Genomic DNA, 17929 nt, shown 5'->3' with positions numbered 1-17929 from the left:
CCTGAACAACTCACATTTTTTAACTGGAGATAAACACTTCTATCGGGCTTCCCTTGTGGCTCAGCTGGTAAAGAATCCACCTGCAACGCAGGAGACCTGGGTTCGATCCCTGGGTTGGGAAGATCCCCTGGTGAAGGGAAAGGCTACCCAGTCCAGTATTCTTGCCTGGAGAATTCCATGGACTGTGTAGTCCATGGGCTCACAGAGTCAGACACAACTAAGCGACTTTCACTTTCAAACACTTCTACAATTACAATTCTGGGGACAAGTGTTATACCAGTATAAGGCATGACAGTGACTCAAAGGAAACAACAATTATTAATAGAAGAAGAAAGCAGAACCCAAACCAAGGAGTCTAACAAAGAAACTAGCAGGAAATAACCTTTACAGTAACTGACATTCTTACCTGGGTACTGTCACAGAATCCTCAGTAGTCATGAGTCCCAGCTGACCATCACTACCTGCACCCCAGGAAAACAGCTGGCCCTGGTCACTGAGGGCCAGACTGTGGGACTCGCCACATGCCACATGGACAATGTGCTGATCTGCCAAAGCTCCAATTTGCTCTGAAAAAAAAAAAAAAGAAAAAAATCAGAGGAGGAAAATGTAAAGCCCAGAAACAGGAATTACACAGAATTAGCATCCTAGGCAGCTGCGTTTTTCAAAGAGAACCACTACATCTGTATAGAGAATATAAACTTTCTATGTTTCTGACAGTTATCAATTTGGACCCCAGTTATACTGGGCAGCACACAGACCTGGAGCAGTGCACACACTCCAGTTGTTCTCTTCTGTGTCTGGGGCTTCTCCCTAGAAATATGCCTCAAAGGTTCAGTATTTGCAGGTGTGGGACCAGAGAGGACTCAGTGTAAACAGGAGTGAGGCTTGTTACTAAAAGCAGTGGGACTGAGGGAGAGTCTGCCTGGGAGCAATGAGCCCTTCCCCCTCCACAAAAACACCCTTCTCTCCTCAGTTCTATTATACAAATCTGTCTATATATCTAGCCAGGAGGATTTCTCTGAGAAAACTGGCCCAAAAGAAAAGACTCACAGCTACTGGCAATCCTGGGTCCCTAGGAAATGTCCAGCTTCCCACTAGTTAACGAAACTTGCCCATACACCGTTCTGCTTACATTTTAGTACCTCACTTTTAAAAATAAAAGGCTGGACAAGCACAATCACGTATGTGAAGACAATTTAACATAAAAGTTAAACAGCAAAGAAAACAGAAGGAAGGAAACTCTGAAGAAAATAAGGAACAAAAAAAATCTTTAGATCATTAGCAATATAAGACAAAGAAGATTCCAACCTTCAGAAAACAAACAAAATTACCTTGGAAAATGAAAACATAACAGCATAAATTTAAAGGAAAAAGCTTCAGAAGCAGGATGGGGAATAATAACTGAAATTTTCTAAGAAACAGAACAAGAAGTCAAAGAGCAAAACAGGCGGAAAAAGAAGATAGAAATGAGACTATTTCAAGAAACTCAACAATGGAAAAATAAGAATCCCCAAAACAGAATGGAAAAAAACAAAGTAGAAATTTTCAAAGACAGGATTGCTCATAACTGCAAGACATGAGTTTCACATTGAAAAGATTGATTTAAAACCTCAGAATAAAGAGAATAAGGACTGAATTTTAAAAAGAAGAACTACTTCAGAACACTACAGCTTGAAATTTCACAGCACCAAAAAAGATTCTAAAATTTTCTAGAAAGGATAGTTTACATACAATTGAACAGGGATAAGAATGGCATTGTATTTCTCAGCAGCAATAATGAAAGCTAGAAAGACACTAGAGCAATGCCTTCATAATTCTGAAAGAAAATGACTTCTAACAGAGAACTTCATATCTAGCCAACCAAAAGGGCTTCCCTGGTGGCTCAGTGGTAAAGAATCCGCCCGGCAATGCAGGAGACAAGGGTTCGATCCCTGGCTCGGGCAGATCCCATAGAAAAAGAAATGGGAACCCACTCCAGTATTCTTGTCTAGGAAATCCCATGGATGGAGGAGCCTTATGGGCTGCAGTTAATGGGACAGCAAAAGAACTGGACATGACTTACTGACTAAACAAGAACAACAGCAGCCAACCAAAAATCTGAGAGGAGAAGGGAAAGAAGAACAATTTTCAGGGATGTAAGGTTCTCAAAATATTTTACCTCCCATGCCTATCTCGGTTACATAATATGATGCCTCCTGAACAACAACAACAACAAAAAGATTTTGGATTCAGGAAAGGGTGAAAACCATTTCCATGACAGCTATGTAGCAGCCAACAAAGGAAAATTGGAAGGAATGTCTCCAAAGTGAAAAATGACATACAATCGGATGAATTTATATTACTATGAGTTTTACAGTTCTGTCAGAGAATAAAGATTACATGCAAATGAAAAAAATGAAATAATTCACTCCAGGAAACACTAAACGCTTTACTAGAAATAAGAACAATCATGGTACACAAAGTCATAATAACCAAATAAATATAATTTATTAATTTACATAGTTAAATCTGTCAATCAATTTAAAAAATCAACTACATGGGAAAATATGAGCATCTAGGAGTAAGAAAGAGGAAGGTGGGCGGAGAATATAAAAGCAGAGTAATCTTCCCCAGTATGAAGCCTCTAGATCATGTCCAATGTTGAAAAAAATCAAGAAATAGCATTGTAAGCGTGTTATTTATAAATATAAAGGCAAACTCCCCCAAAAAAGTTTCAAGAATTGAAAGTGATGGCCTCTGCAAGTGAGACTCAAGGGGACAGGAGAGGTAAGGAGGTGTTATTTGACCTAAACAGAGGTCAAATAACATACAAATTTTCTTTTTATTTAAGCAGCTGAAAACATGCTCATGTCAGAGAAATCTCCTGAATTATCTCAACTCCTTTCATTCCCATGACCATCGCCTTTACCCTCTCCTCGCCATTAGGCCCTAACTCCCAACTCAGCCTTGTCCCCCACACTAAGAACAGTCCTGTATTTACTTTGGGAAAACTAAGAAACTCCTACCAAAGTAGCTCAGGTGAATCAGATTCTTTCTTCCTTCACCAAATTTCCACATTGTACCGTAGTTCTAGGACTTCAGCAGCTTTTATGTTCTCTTGTGCCTGAGTGCCAGGCCTGATACCTCAGCCAGAACCAAGACCTGCGCCCCCAATACCTGACCTCCTATGCCAACCACTAGCCTTTCCTGCCTGGATGTTAGTGTACAGCGTCATTATGGTTGTTGTTCAGTCGCCAAATCACGTCTGACTATTTGCAACCCCATGGACTGCAGCTGTTGCTGCTGCTAAGTCGCTTCAGTCGTGGCCGACTGTGTGTGACCCCATAGACAGAAGCCCACCAGCTCCTCCGTCCCTGGGATTCTCCAGGCAAGAACACTGGAATGGGACTGCAGCACACCAGCCCTTTCCTGTCCTTCACCATCTCCCAGAATTTGCTCAAACTCATGTCCATTGAATTGGTGATGCCATACAATCATCTCATCCTCTACTGTTCCCTTCTCCTCCTGCCCTCAATCTTTCCCAGCATCAGGGTCTTTTCCAATGAGTTAGACTTCGAAACTATTGGAGCTTCAGCTTCAGCATCAGTCCCTCAGATGAATATTCAGGGTTTCATTCCTTTAGGATTGATTGGCTTGATCTCTTTGCTATCCAGGGCACTCTCGAGTCTTCAATTACCTGCCAATCCTGATGAAACTGGAAACTTTACTGATGTAGTAAGCAAGCAAAGTCAAATCAAGGGACAACAAGCTCATCTTTAAACTTGGAAAGGAGCAATTGTGTCAGCCTTCTTTCTGGTCCACCTCTCACACCCGTGCATGACTACTGGGAAAACCATAGCTTTGACTACACTGACCTTTGCTGGCAAAGTGATGTCTCTGCTTTTTAATATGCTGTCTAGGTTTGTCACAGCTTTTCTTCCATGGAGCAAGCCCTAGGCGAACCAATTCCTGTCTCATCACACATCAGCCACCAAAACAGACACGGAACCCCTATTTCACCACAACACAACTTGCAGCCCCAAAGGCAGAGGTACCGTTTAGTAACCCAAAGATTTGTAGAGAATTAAATCCTAGTTGTATCAAGTCCAATTTATTTCATTTCTCCTAGCCAGAAAACTAAGCTCATCTGATTCATACTAGGAATCTGTTACAGTGAAATTTTAATTGCTCTTCTAGAATTTACTCCCTGGGTCAACTGGGAATGCTTCGTTCACAGCTCTCACTGAATACACCCCTGCCCCAGCTGGGAACACCCAGGCTGCAGTGCACATGTTCACACGTAATCTCTTCTGATTCATTCTGTCAAGACTGTATGCTATATTTTGCAGATCATGACAGAAACTCAACCCACACATTTAAATAATTAAACATACTAAGGAAATATTTGGCATTTTTTTGACAATAAAAGTATATTTTATTTCTGATCCTTTCACAAGAAGAAATTTAAGATCTTTAGAAGTCTTCAGCAAGGTTAGCGACTTCTGAATCAGCCAAGGTAATAGGGCAGAATAGCAGAAAATGTGGAATGATGCTTAGGGCAAGGCGGCAGTTTAACTGCACTCAGGTTTTTAGGATTACTGCTAGTTGGCTTTTGAGCCCGTCATAATTTTTTAATGTGTTTTCAAATTAATAGTAAGTTGGGCAGTGAACCATCATAGGGTGGTCATAAAGAAGGATGTTATGTGCCTGGAGGGTAGATGGATGCTGCTCATGTGAACTTAATCCTTGCAACAATCCTGTAAGGTTCCACCTCTCTAATAACCCCTGCTGAGAAAAAGTGTGTTATCTGGTCAGAGTACACAACTAAATGAGTGGTGGAGCTAGGAATGGATCCCAGGTCTTCCTGACTTCCAAGCCCATTATACCCACCAGTCTGTATCATCTTCCCTCACGGAAAAGAACTAGGTGATTTTAAATCAGTAACAGTCACTACTCTTTTGTCTGTTCCAATGAGAAATGTTATCGTGTAAACAGTATGAGCAGTTTGGGTGAAAGGTATACAGAATATATAAAATTAGTAATCAATATTTGGTACTCAATTTTTCATAAAACTTAAAGTCAAGGAAGTTATATGTCAGCAGTTAGCATGACAAAAGGGATTAAACTTTCATCACTTAGATGTCTCCTGAGTTGCCCCAAACTATCTACACTTTCTATTTAGCAGTAGTCAACAAAGACAGAACCACACTGTAGGAAACCCACACTCTGAGCTGCCATTCTGTGGATTCCATGTCCTCACATTTCCCACTAACTCTCACTCTAGTTCACATCTTGCGTTCTGCTGTTGTACTCTGCTCTCCCTGGACAGTTTTTCTCCACAGTACTATCAACCTAGTCTGAGGGGTACAGCAGGCTTTTACTCAAAGTTTGGGATAATGGAAATGAACTCAGCAAACCATTCAGAATATAACCAAGTTCCCTGCACATCCCAACAAAGAGAATTTCCTAGTGCCCATCTTTCCTCCTAGGGGCCCCTGGCTTCCTACAGCTTAGCAAGATTCTCCCTTATTTTCTTTGCTTCTGTGTCTGAAAGGTCTTATTTCCAAGCCATATTCCAACTACTTTCTAATTTTCATCTAAACATTTTTGGGCAATCTGGGCTATGCTTAGTGGGATCTCAATGCTAATGCAACTCACTTTCAAGTGACCACTCCCTCCCATAAGAGTGTTATTACCATAGAAGAAATTCTACCTTGTTTCTGAGCCAAAGCACTCAAACTAGAGTCAATTTTTTAAAAACCTTTTTACATTGTCATACAGTAAAATGGACCTCTTTTAGTGTACAATTCTATGAATTTAAGCACATGTAATCAGTGCCACAATCAAGATACAGAATGGTACCATCACCCAGAAAAGTCCCTTAGAGTGTTATCTCTAAAGGACAAAGAATTTTATCCCTTAGTCATTCTCTCCTCATCTCTAACTCCTGGTGACTACTGATCTACTTTCGATCACTACAGCTTTATATTTTCAATATAATAGAAGCACAGAATTCACATAATAGAATCTTACAGTATCTAACTTTTTGAAATTATTTCTTTCACTCAATATGACAACTCTGAGATCCATCCAAGTTGTCATATGGATCAACAGTTTTGTTCCTTTTTATTAATATCAGTCAGTAGTATTCCATTGTATTATGATGTACCACAAAAGACTTTTTTCCATTTTAAGCAATTATAGAGATGCAACTAACATTTGTGTATAGGTTATTGTATGAAAATAAGTTTTCATTTCTCTGGAGTAAATCCTCAGGAGTGGGTATTTTTTTAACTTTCCTGTACAGTGCTGGGTTATTTTAAAAATCGAATATGATGATTTCTGTACCCATTGCTTTGCTTAGACTATTTAGATTTAAAATAATTATTGATATGTTTGATTTTCTGACCTTTTTTAATTTGCTGGTCTTCCCTGTTTTTCACTGCCCTTTTACTTCATTTCTCCTTCTTTTTGTATTACACATTTTCTAGTGTTCCATTTTTATTCATTGTGTTTTTATTATATCTCTTTGATTAGTTACTTGTTATTGCTCTAGAGATTACAATATAAGTATTTAGCTTTTCAAAGTGTAATTAGAATCAATCATTTACCATTTAAAGTGGAATTGAGAAACTTTACCACAACATAGTTCTCTTTACTCTATTTAAGTTCGGTTCAGTCACTCAGTCGTGTCCGACTCTTTGCGACCCCATGAATCGCAGCTCACCAGGCCTCCCTGTCCATCACCAACTCCCAGAGTTTACCCAAGCTCATGTCCATCGAGTTGGTGATGCCATCCAGCCATCTCATCCTCTGTTGTCCCCTTCTCCTCCTGTCCCCAATCCTTCCCAGCGTCAGGGTCTTTTCCAACTCTTTAAGTTACAGTAATCTTAAATATTACATCTGTATATACTGAAATCTCTGTAACAATTTTATAATTTTTTAATCATCAAGACATTTTTAAAGAATTCAAGAATAGTCTATTATATTTATTGAGATATCTACTATTTCTGTTGCTCTTCCTTCATTCAGCTCAGTTCAGTCGCTCAGTCATGTCCAACTCTTTGCAACCCCATGGACTGCAGCATGCCAGGCTTCCTTGTCCATCACCAACTCCCGGAGCTTGCTCAAACTCATGTCCATTGAATCAGTGATGCCATCCAACCATCTCATCCTCTGTCACCCCCTTCTCCTGCCTTCAATCTTTCCCAGCGAGTCAGTTCTTGGCATCAGGTGGCCAAAGTATTGGAGCTTCAGCATCAGTCCTTCCAATGAATATTCAGGACTGATTTCCTTTAGGATTGACTGGGTTTGACGCCCTTGCTGTCCAAGGGACTCTCAAGACTCTTCTCCAACACCACAGTTCAAAAGCATCAATTCTTCCAGCTCTCCCACAAATGCTCCAACTACAATTGTGGTTAACCTAAAAGCTTGATTCCCAGTGGCAGGCAGTATCTTTGAGCAGTTGACACTTCCATTATCTGAGCATATCAAACACTTATTTGCATAATCTTATGTTTGCCCAAGTTTAAACAATCATTCAACCAAATATTTTCAACTAAAGAATTAGAGAAAAGATTAATTACAATAGACTTTGGAGCAGTAGGTCTCAGTTCAGGACCAGATGACTTTAATATTGGGCTTTAATGCTCACATACAAAGCCTGAAAACACTTATACACTATGAAACATGTTTGAGAATAGTTTCTTTTTAAAGCCATAAATCTAAGTTTACCATGTATGTTTTTAGATGCAATAAGCCAAAATCACTGACTAAGTCAATTAAAACATATGGAGAAAAATAAATAAAACATATGGAGGCCTGTCACAGACCATGGGAGGGGACAAGACTGTGTCTGAGTCATTAGCACTTTACTAGTCTGAATAATATCAGCTGCAGTGACTCAATATTAACTGAGTCAGTGACTCAGTTATTTTCAGGAACTCAGAATTGCCAACTATGGCATAATCTAATGCTATAAAACGATTTTAAGAGAGAAAGATTATAAATTAGGAAACTACCTGACAGCTCTGATAAGAGGAAATCCTAAAAGCAGAAGGGACCACTGAAATGATGAGACAATATATATAACATTGTGTAGTTAAATGCCTAAGTCCTCCAGGTGATAATTTAAGATCACTCCAAGAAGACTGAAATCTTAATCCTCAATTCAAAATATTAATGGTCTCTCTCTCAAAGTTCAGCTCACAGCTTACTATGTATGTTTTCTCTCTCACAAAGCATTTTGGCACCAGAGCATTTGTTTGGGTACCTACAAGAATTAGAACGTAAGCTCCAAGAAGTCTGTCTCTCATTAAAGAAATGCTAGGGAACACCTGCTGAATATGTAAAGTCTCAGGTAGCAAAAAGCAAAGTCAGGCTTTAAGATGTCTCAAATGACCGAAAAAAAAAATTTACAAATTCTGGGCTATAGTTCCTATTAAAGGAGAGGAAAACAAACTAGTTATTTCAAATTACTAGAGGAATTTGCTTGCTCCTTGGAAGAAAAGTTATGTCAAAACTAGACAATGTATTAACAGCAGAGACATCACTTTCCCAACAAAGGTTCATACAGTCAAAGCTATAGTTTTTCCAGTAGTCATGTATGGATATGAGAGTCGAACCATAAAGAAGGCTGAGCGCCAAAGAATTAATGCTTTCGAACTTTTGTGCTGGAGAAGACTCCTGAGAGTCCCTTGGGCAGCAAGGAGAGCAAACCAGTCAATTCTAAAGGAGATCAACCTTGAATATTCACTGGAAGGACTGATGCTGAAGGTCCAATACTTTGGCCACCTGATGCGAAGAGCCAACTCACTGGAAAAGACCCTGATGCTGGGAAAGATTGAAGGCAGGAGGAGAAGGGGACGACAGAGGATGAGATGGTTGGATGGCATCACCGACTCGATGGACATGAGTTTGAGCAAGCTCCGGGAGTTGGTGATGGACAAGGAAGCCTGGTGTGCTGCAGCCCATGGGGTTGCAAAGAGTCGGACACAACTGAGCAACTGAACAACAAGGGGAGTAAGGGATATCATCATCATCACCCTTTATGGGGGAATGGAGAAAATAAAATATTTTCAAAAGATACATGAATCAGAAAAGTGACAGAACCATGACAGATCCATTCAGAAAAAATAAATTAATCTGCACCAGATTCACTAAACAGAAGATTGTTAAGAAAACCCAGCACCACCCCTGCTCCGGGTCCACTGCCCTCCCCCAAACCTGTTCTGTATGTCTTCTTTACTACATGAGGCTTCCGCACATAGGTGTGATCAATTATGACCTCCATTTCCAGCCCCTCTCCCCTCTGGAGAATATGGGGTGGGCTAAAAATTCTAAGCCTCTAATCATCTCTGGGTCATTCTGGTGACCCATCCCGGCCCAGAAGCCCAACCAAAGTCACTGCAAAAAGATGTGAGTTCCCTGGTATCCTATTGGTTAGGATTCTGGGGGGCCCAGGTTCAATCCCTTGTCAGGGAACTGAGATCCTTCAAGCCCCCCAGCATGCCCCCTCCCCCACCAAAAAAGATGCTCCTAGTATCCTAGTACTCTATTATCACTTAGAAATTTACAAGGGTTTTAGAAGCCCTGTGCCAAGGAACAGGGATATATATTAAAAACATTCTTACATATATATTTCCTATTATCTCACAAATATATTCTCATCCTCCCAATTTTCACCACATACTACACTTAACACTAGCTATTTTACTCCTTAGAGCTCAAATATTTTAACTTCCTGCAAGGCAGCCAAAACCCATGGATGATCCAAAAAAGAATTAAAAAACCCTCTATAGGAAATCACAAAATACACTGAGAAGCTGACATGTTTTACCGTGCAACCACAACAAAATACTTTGCACTCCCTTTCTTTTCCAAGAGGCTTTGTTAAAAGTCTCTCTTTTTTACTCACCATTTAAACTGTGGTAGATGTAAAAAAAAAACTGTCTTTGATTAAACCAAAATAATAGAAATAAGCTGATCAGCTTTTAGGGAAAAAAATGAAGGACCAGAAAATCAAATTTATGATACAAATCCAATTTATATCTCCCAAAAAAGTACACTGTGGACACCTATGTTAGTATGGGCTTCCCAGGTGGCACTAGTGGTAAAGAACCTGCGTGCCAATGCAAGGGGACATAAGAGACACAGGTTTGGACCCCTGGGTCGGGAAGATCCCCTGGAGGAGGGCATGGCAACCCACTTCAATATTCTTGCCTGGAAAATCCCATGGACAGAGAAGCCTGGCGGGCTACAGACCATGGGGTCGCAAAGAACTGGACATGACTGAACGACTAACACTAATAAACTACCAATCAGTATAAACTTTAAGGCAAGCATTTTGCAATACTCCAGAAGCTTTAGAATTTTGCATGTTCCTTGATCCAACAGTCAAATTTCTAAATGTATTCTAAAGAAATACCATACACTGCATTGCTACTAACAAAAAATATAGAAATCAATTGAGATTATACACTATAAATTGATATATGCAGCCATTAAAAAGAGTGATATAGATCAGTATGAACATCCAACATGGAAAAATATTCATGACATATTAAGTGGAAAAGAAAGTTACAAAGAAGTATTACAAAGTGACTTCATTTGAAAATTATATTGATGTTTAAAAAATATTGGAAAGGTATATTTCAAAGTAATGTTTTATCGTTCAGAGTGATAGAATTAAAGAGTAAAACACTCTTATTCACTTCTCCTTGCTTACGGGTAAACTGTGAGCAATATACATGTGTTATTTTTGTAATATGGAAAATTTTTAAGCTTTTATAAAAGGACTTTTTACCACTTCCTTTTCTTATTCACATCTTTTTTCAACAATTCAAATCTTTTTCATTCAATGTGATATAGCAACAGGAGACCATTTCCAAGACTGCCATTGCTTACTGTTTTAGACTATATGCCACCTTATAAACAGTGTCACTGTGTAATCACAACACAAGATGAGCTGCTTCTGCAGAGGCTTCATAAACACACTTAATCCCACTTGCTTTTATAGATTGAGTAAAGTTTTATCACAGCAGGCAAAATATCCCTGCACTGAGATCAATCTATGGAACTATAGCCCTCTGTCCATTTTCTCTTAAAAACATACATGTGTATAAACTCACAAACCAGAATATAGAGATAGATTGATTGCAAGACTCAACTCTACGTAGTCTTTAAAAAAAAAAAAAGAAAAAACCTCTAAATATAAACACATAGAAAAATAAATAACTAAACAGATGGAGAAAAGATATACCACGCTAACACCAATCAAAAGAAAGCTCAAGCTGCTATATTCATACCAGGCAAGGTGGAAAACAATGAATATCATCAGGGATAAAGTATGATATTTCATGATGTTGAAGGGAACAATTCCTCAAGAAGATCTGACGACCTTAATTGTGTACACACCTACTAACAAAGCTTTAAAACACATATAGCAAAATTCAAACAGTCAGAAGAAATAAGCAAATCAGCAATGATAGTTAAAGATTTCACCTCTATTCTCTCAGTAAATTATAACAAGTAAACACAAAATCAATAAATATACAGATCTTAACACCATCACTCAACTTGATCTAATTGACATTATAAAACTTTATCCATCAACAAACATACACATTTTTTTCAAATGTACATAGAGTATTTTACCAAGATAGACCATATTCTGGGCCATAAAACAAATCTGAATAAATTTAAGAGGCCTGAAATCATACAAAGTATGTACTCTGATCACAGAATATTCAACTAGAAATCATTAACTGAGAAATATCAGTAAAATCCCTATATATTTGGATGTTAAACTACCCACTTCTAAATAACCCATAGGTCAAGTAAGAGAAATTATTACAAAATATTTTGAACTGAATAAAATTAAAAACATCCAATAAAAATTTGTGAAATACACCTGAAGTAATGTTTAAAGGAAAAATTTTAGCATGAAATGCTTATTAAAATAGAAATGGCACATCATTGATTTAAATTTCTACTAGAAACTAGAAAAATACAGCTAATTAAGCACAAAGTAAACAAAGGAAATATTAATAATATAAAAGCACAAATCAATGAAACAGAGAAAACCAAGAAAGATTAAAAATAATCACTGAAATAAAAAAAAACCTTTTTCTTTGAAAATATTAATAAAACAGATTAACCTTTAGCCAGTCTAATCAAGAAACAGAGAAGCCACAAATTACCGTATCAGAAAAGCAATCTTACAGGCATGAAAAGGATAGTAAGGGAACATTTTGAACTATTTTTTGCCAATAAATTTGACAACTTAGGTGAAGCGGACAAATTCCTTAAAAGACCTAAACTATGAAAACTCACCTAAGATGAAACAGATAATCTAACTAGTCCTACATCTTTTTTAAAAATTGAAATTGTAACTAAAAAATGTCCACACAAGAAAACTGTAGCCTCAGATGCTTTTACTAGTGATTCTACCAATCATTTAAGTAAAAGATAATAACCTATAATAAACCTATATATAATATAGACAAATTCTTCCAGAAAACAGAAGAGGGAACACTTTCCAACTCATTTTATAAGGCTACCAGGACCCACAAAACAAAACCAAAGGCACTACAAGAAAAGCAAACAATAATCCTTATGAACACAAATCCTTCTCAAATTTTTAGAAATCAAAAGCAGCCAAGTGGGATTTAGTCCATGAGTCTGAGGTTGGTTTAATGCTCAAAAATAATCAATATAATTTAACACTTAAAAGTCTAAAAATGAAAAGAGAAAAAAGAAAAATAATACAATCACCTCGATAGATTCAATATGGCATTTAACAAAATTCAACAGTCACTTTTTTTTTAATAGGAAATCATTATATTTAATGGTAAAAACTAATGCTCTCCCTCTAAAATAAGGAACAAGGTAAGGATGTCCTTTTTTATAACCTCTATTTATCACTGACTAGAGTTCATTCAGTAAAATAAGGCAAGAAAGTAAAAGACATACAGACTGGGAAGAAAGAAATAAAACTGATTTGATTTACAGACATTATCATTTATGGAGAAATTTCTAAGGAGCTTACAGAAAACGTAGCCAGGACTATTAAGAGAATTTAGCAAGGTGATTCAAGACCAATACACAAACAATTAACCATATTTCTATACACTACAAAAAAATTAGAAACTATTTCAAAATACTATGTATAATAACATCAAAATGTTATAAATTTAGGAACAAACTATGTGCAAAAGCTGTATAGAGAAGTACAAAACATCGCCAAGAAAAATTAAAGACCCCAAAATGGAAAATATACCATGTTCATAAATCACAACAGTCAATATCATTAAGACGTCAAATCTCCCCCCAAATTGAGCTATAGATTCAATGTAACCCTAATGAAAATTCCAGAAGGCTTTTTGATAGAAATTAGAAAGCTGATTCTCAAGTTTATATGCAAAAGCCAAGGATCTAGCATGGCTAAAACAGTTCAGAAGAAGAAAAATAAAGTTAGAAGATTCATATTATTGCACTACATACTCTGGATTTACCAAAAAGCTACAGTAATCAACATAGTGTAGAACTAAGGATAGACATGTATATAGAAAGAATAAAATGTCTCAAGATAGACTACCACACATACGGCCAATTGGTTTTCAAAGGTGCCACAGTAATTCAGAGTAGGATCCAGTCTTTTCAACAGTGGTCCTGAAAACTGGATATCCATAAGCAAAAACTGAACACTGACCATATTAAAATGGATCACAGGCCTACATGTAAGAGCTAAACTATAAAATCTGAATTAGAAAACTTAGAAGAAAAATCACTATAATCCTGAGTTAGGCAAAAGTCTTAGATCACAGAAAGCATAAATCATAAAAGCTAAAACTAATAACTGAGATTTCATCAAAATAAAATTTTTGCTCTTCAAAAGACACTGTTGAGAAAATGAAAAGGAAAACCACTGACTGAAAGAAAATATTTGCAAAATATCTCTCTGATAGAAGACTTGTATACTGAATAAAGGATGATTACAGCTCAAAAGTAAGACAAGCAATTTGATTTTTCTGTGCTGCTGCTAAGTCGCTTCAGTCGTGTCCGACTCTGCGCGACCCCACGGACGGCAGCCCACCAGGCTCCACCATCCCTGGGATTCTCCAGGCAAGAATACTGGAGTGGGTTGCCATTTCCTTCTCCAGTGCATGAAAGTGAAAAGTGAAAGCAAAGTCGCTCAGTCGTGTCCGACTCTTAGCGACCCCATGGAATGCAGCCTACCAGGCTCCTCCATCCATGGGATTTTCCAGGCAAGAGTACTGGAGTGGGGTGCCATTGCCTTCTCACTACTGACCTCTAAAGGACTTCCCTGGTAGTTCAGTGGTAAGAATCCACCTGCCAATGTAGGAGACTCGGGTTCAATCCCTGGGTTAGGGAAGATCCCCCTGGTAGTGAATATTAAATGAATTTATTCAAGTAAAACTCTTAAAAAGAATGCCTGGTAGGTAGAAAATGCAATGTGAGTCCTTATTACTCTCCCCCACTGGCAATTTGATATTTTTTAAACAGGCAAAATATCTGAACAAATACTTTGCCAAAAATAAGACATACAAATGGCTAAAAACAGGCTCATGAGAAGTTGCTCAGGATTGTTACTCATTATTAGCAAAATGCATATTAAAACCACAAGATTTCATTACATATCAGTTTGAATGGCTGAAATTAAAAAGACTGATGGCACCAAGTAATGGGGAGAAATCGCAGCAACTGAAACTCTTATAAACTGTGAGGATAAATGAAAATCACAGTCACTGGAAATCTGACAGTTTTTTATAAAGTCAAACATATACCTACTATATGAACCAGCAATCCCAGTTCTAGGAAATTGCTCAAGAAAAATGAAAACACATGTCTACACAAAGACTTGTACTCAAATGTTCATAGCAATTTTACTTAAAAGAGCCCAAACCTGGGAAAAAACCCAAATGTCCATCAACTGGTTAATGTCATATGTCCATAACAAAGAATAATATTCAGCAAACAAAAACAAACCACTGAATCAACAATGTAGAAAGAATCTCAAAAGCATTATTCTAACAAGCCAGACACCAAGCCTACTGCATGATTTCATTTACATAAAATTCTCAAAGTGTCAAAACTATGGGGACAAAAAACAGATACAGGGAAAGTAGTTGGTGTGGAAATGGAATAGACTACTAAGGGCATAAGAGAAGTTTTGGTGGATGAAAAAACGTGTATGATGACCACAGCGGTGGTTATTTGATTCTCATGACTTCAAAACTCATTAAATTGCACACTTAAAATGAGTTAATCCTACTGTATGTAAATTGTAGCTTTACAGCTGTTAAAAATAAAGTACACCAGAAAAAGTACAAGTTTTTCAAAGTTTTTTTAGATATCAAGGATCAGAAAATAAACAAGATTGGTTCTGCACTTAAGCTCACTCTGACTAGAGGCAAACAAGGTCTGTGAATTGATGTTACAGCACAGTGTGATGAAAGACACACACACAGACGGCTAAAAGCAGCCCACGTGAGAGGCATCTAATCCAGCTTCAGTGCAGGAGAGTCAGGAAAGGCCCATTGGAAGAGGTAACATCCAAGATGTGCCCTGAGTAATACAGAGCTAGTTCCTTATTCATTCACCTACCCATTCCAAGTGACCCAAAGTCCGTAACAGTAGATGTAAAGATTACACTGTAGTGTGTGAGCCCAGAGACAAAAATGTGTAAAGCACGTGAGGAGAGGACCAAGGATGAGGAACAAAATCAGCCTGAGAGGGCCTAGGGAAAGCTTTTTGGAGTAAGCAGTCGGAGTCGAGTCTCTAAAGCAGTGACTCACAACAGAAAATGAGCAGCAGAAGCCCTCAGGAAGTTTCAGTATATGTTTCTAAATACATATACCTGCATCGACCCCAGCCTCCAGAATCAGAAAATTTAGGGAAGAAGAACAGATATCTGTTGTTGTTGTTGTTTTTCTTTTTTACATTGCCCATGTGATTCTGACATTAAGAAACAATGCCCAGAAAATTGCAGAAGATGGTAAACTTCCAAACTCATTTTATGAGGCCACCATCACCCTAATTCCAAAACCAGACAAAGATGTCACAAAAAAAGAAAACTACAGGCCAATATCACTGATGAACATAGATGCAAAAATCCTTAATAAAATTCTAGCAAACAGAATCCAACATCATATTAAAAAGATCATACATCATGACCAAGTGGGCTTTATCCCAGGAATGCAAGGTTTTTTTTAACATCCGCAAATCAATCAATGTAATACACCACATTAACAAATTGAAAGATAAAAACCATATGGTTATCTCAATAGATGCAGAAAAAGCCTTTGACAAAATTCAGCATCCATTTATGATAAAAACCCTCCAGAAAGCAGGAATAGAAGGAACATACCTCAACATAATAAAAGCTATATATGACAAACCCACAGCAAACATTATCCTCAATGGTGAAAAATTGAAAGCATTTCCCCTAAAGTCAGGAACAAGGCAAGGATGCCCACTTTCACCACTACTATTCAACATAGTTTTGGAAGTTTTGGCCACAGCAATCAGAGCAGAAAAAGAAATAAAAGGAACACAGATAGGAAAAGAAGTAAAACTCTCACTGTTTGCAGATGACATGATCCTCTACATAGAAAACCCTAAAGACTCTACTAGAAAATTACTAGAGCTAATCAATGAATATAGTAAAGTTGCAGGATATAAAATTAACACACAGAAATCCCTTGCATTCCTATACTCCAATAATGAGAAAACAGAAAGAGAAATTAAGGAAACAATACCATTCACCATTGCAACAAAAAGAATAAAATACTTAGGAATGTATCTACCTAAAGAAACAAAAGACTTATATATAGAAAACTATAAAACACTGATGAAAGAAATCAAAGAGGACACAAACAGATGGAGAAATATACCGTGATCATGGATTGGAAGAATTAATATAGTGAAAATGAGTATACTACCCAAAGCAATCTATAGATTCAATGCAATCCCTATCAAGCTACCAATGGTATTTTTCACAGAACTAGAACAAATCATCTCACAATTTGTATGGAAATATAAGAAACCTCGAATAGCCAAAGCAATCTTGAGGAAGAAGAATGGAACTGGAGGAATCAACCTGCCTGACTTCAGGCTCTACTACAAAGCCACAGTCATCAAGACAGTATGGTACTGGCACAAAGATAGAAATATAGATCAATGGAACAAAATAGAAAGCCCAGAGATAAACCCACGCACCTATGGACACCTTATCTTCGACAAAGGAGGCAAGAATATACAATGGAGAAAAGACAATCTCTTTAACAAGTGGTGCTGGGAAAACTGGTCAGTCACTTGTAAAAGAATGAAACTAGAACACTTCCTAACACCATACACAAAAATAAATTCAAAATGGATTAAAGATCTAAACGTAAGACCAGAAACTATAAAACTTCTAGAGGAAAACATAGGCAAAACACTCTCCGACATAAATCACAGCAGGATCCTCCATGACCCACCTCCCAGAATATTGGAAATAAAAGCAAAAATAAACAAATGGGACCTAATTAAAATTAAAAGCTTTTGCACAACAAAGGAAACTATAAGCAAGGTGAAAAGACAGCCTTCAGAATGGGAGAAAATAATAGCAAACGAAGCAACAGACAAACAATTAACCTCAAAAATATATAAGCAACTTCTGCAGCTGAATTCCAGAAAAATAAACGACCCAATCAAAAAATGGGCCAAAGAACTAAACAGACATTTCTCCAAAGAAGACATACAGATGGCTAACAAACACATGAAAAGATGCTCAACATCACTCATTATTAGAGAAATGCAAATCAAAACCACAATAAGGTATCATTTCACACCAGTCAGAATGGCTGCTATCCAAAAGTCTACAAGCAATAAATGCTGGAGAGGGTGTGGAGAAAAGGGAACCCTCTTACACTGTTGGTGGGAATGC

General features: G+C 37.5%; 1 protein-coding gene across 12 annotated transcripts in view; it reads right to left on the bottom strand.

Moving 5' to 3' along the window:
* Positions 1-17929, bottom strand: part of HERC3 (HECT and RLD domain containing E3 ubiquitin protein ligase 3) — a 138114-nt gene that overhangs the window by 89035 nt on the left and 31150 nt on the right. For all 12 annotated transcript variants that reach the window (XM_081594402.1, XM_081594362.1, XM_081594395.1 and 9 more), the window contains one exon: positions 407-566. In XM_081594402.1, the coding sequence (XP_081450528.1) occupies positions 407-566 (160 nt within the window). The remainder of the gene's footprint in view (positions 1-406; positions 567-17929) is intronic.

The sequence above is a fragment of the Giraffa tippelskirchi genome, chromosome 1, assembly GCF_054371585.1.
Source record: "Giraffa tippelskirchi isolate mGirTip1 chromosome 1, T2T-mGirTip1v1.2.pri, whole genome shotgun sequence".
NCBI lineage: Eukaryota > Metazoa > Chordata > Mammalia > Artiodactyla > Giraffidae > Giraffa > Giraffa tippelskirchi.
Note: the sequence above shows the minus strand (reverse complement) of the source record. Positions and strands in the feature narration are given on the sequence as shown.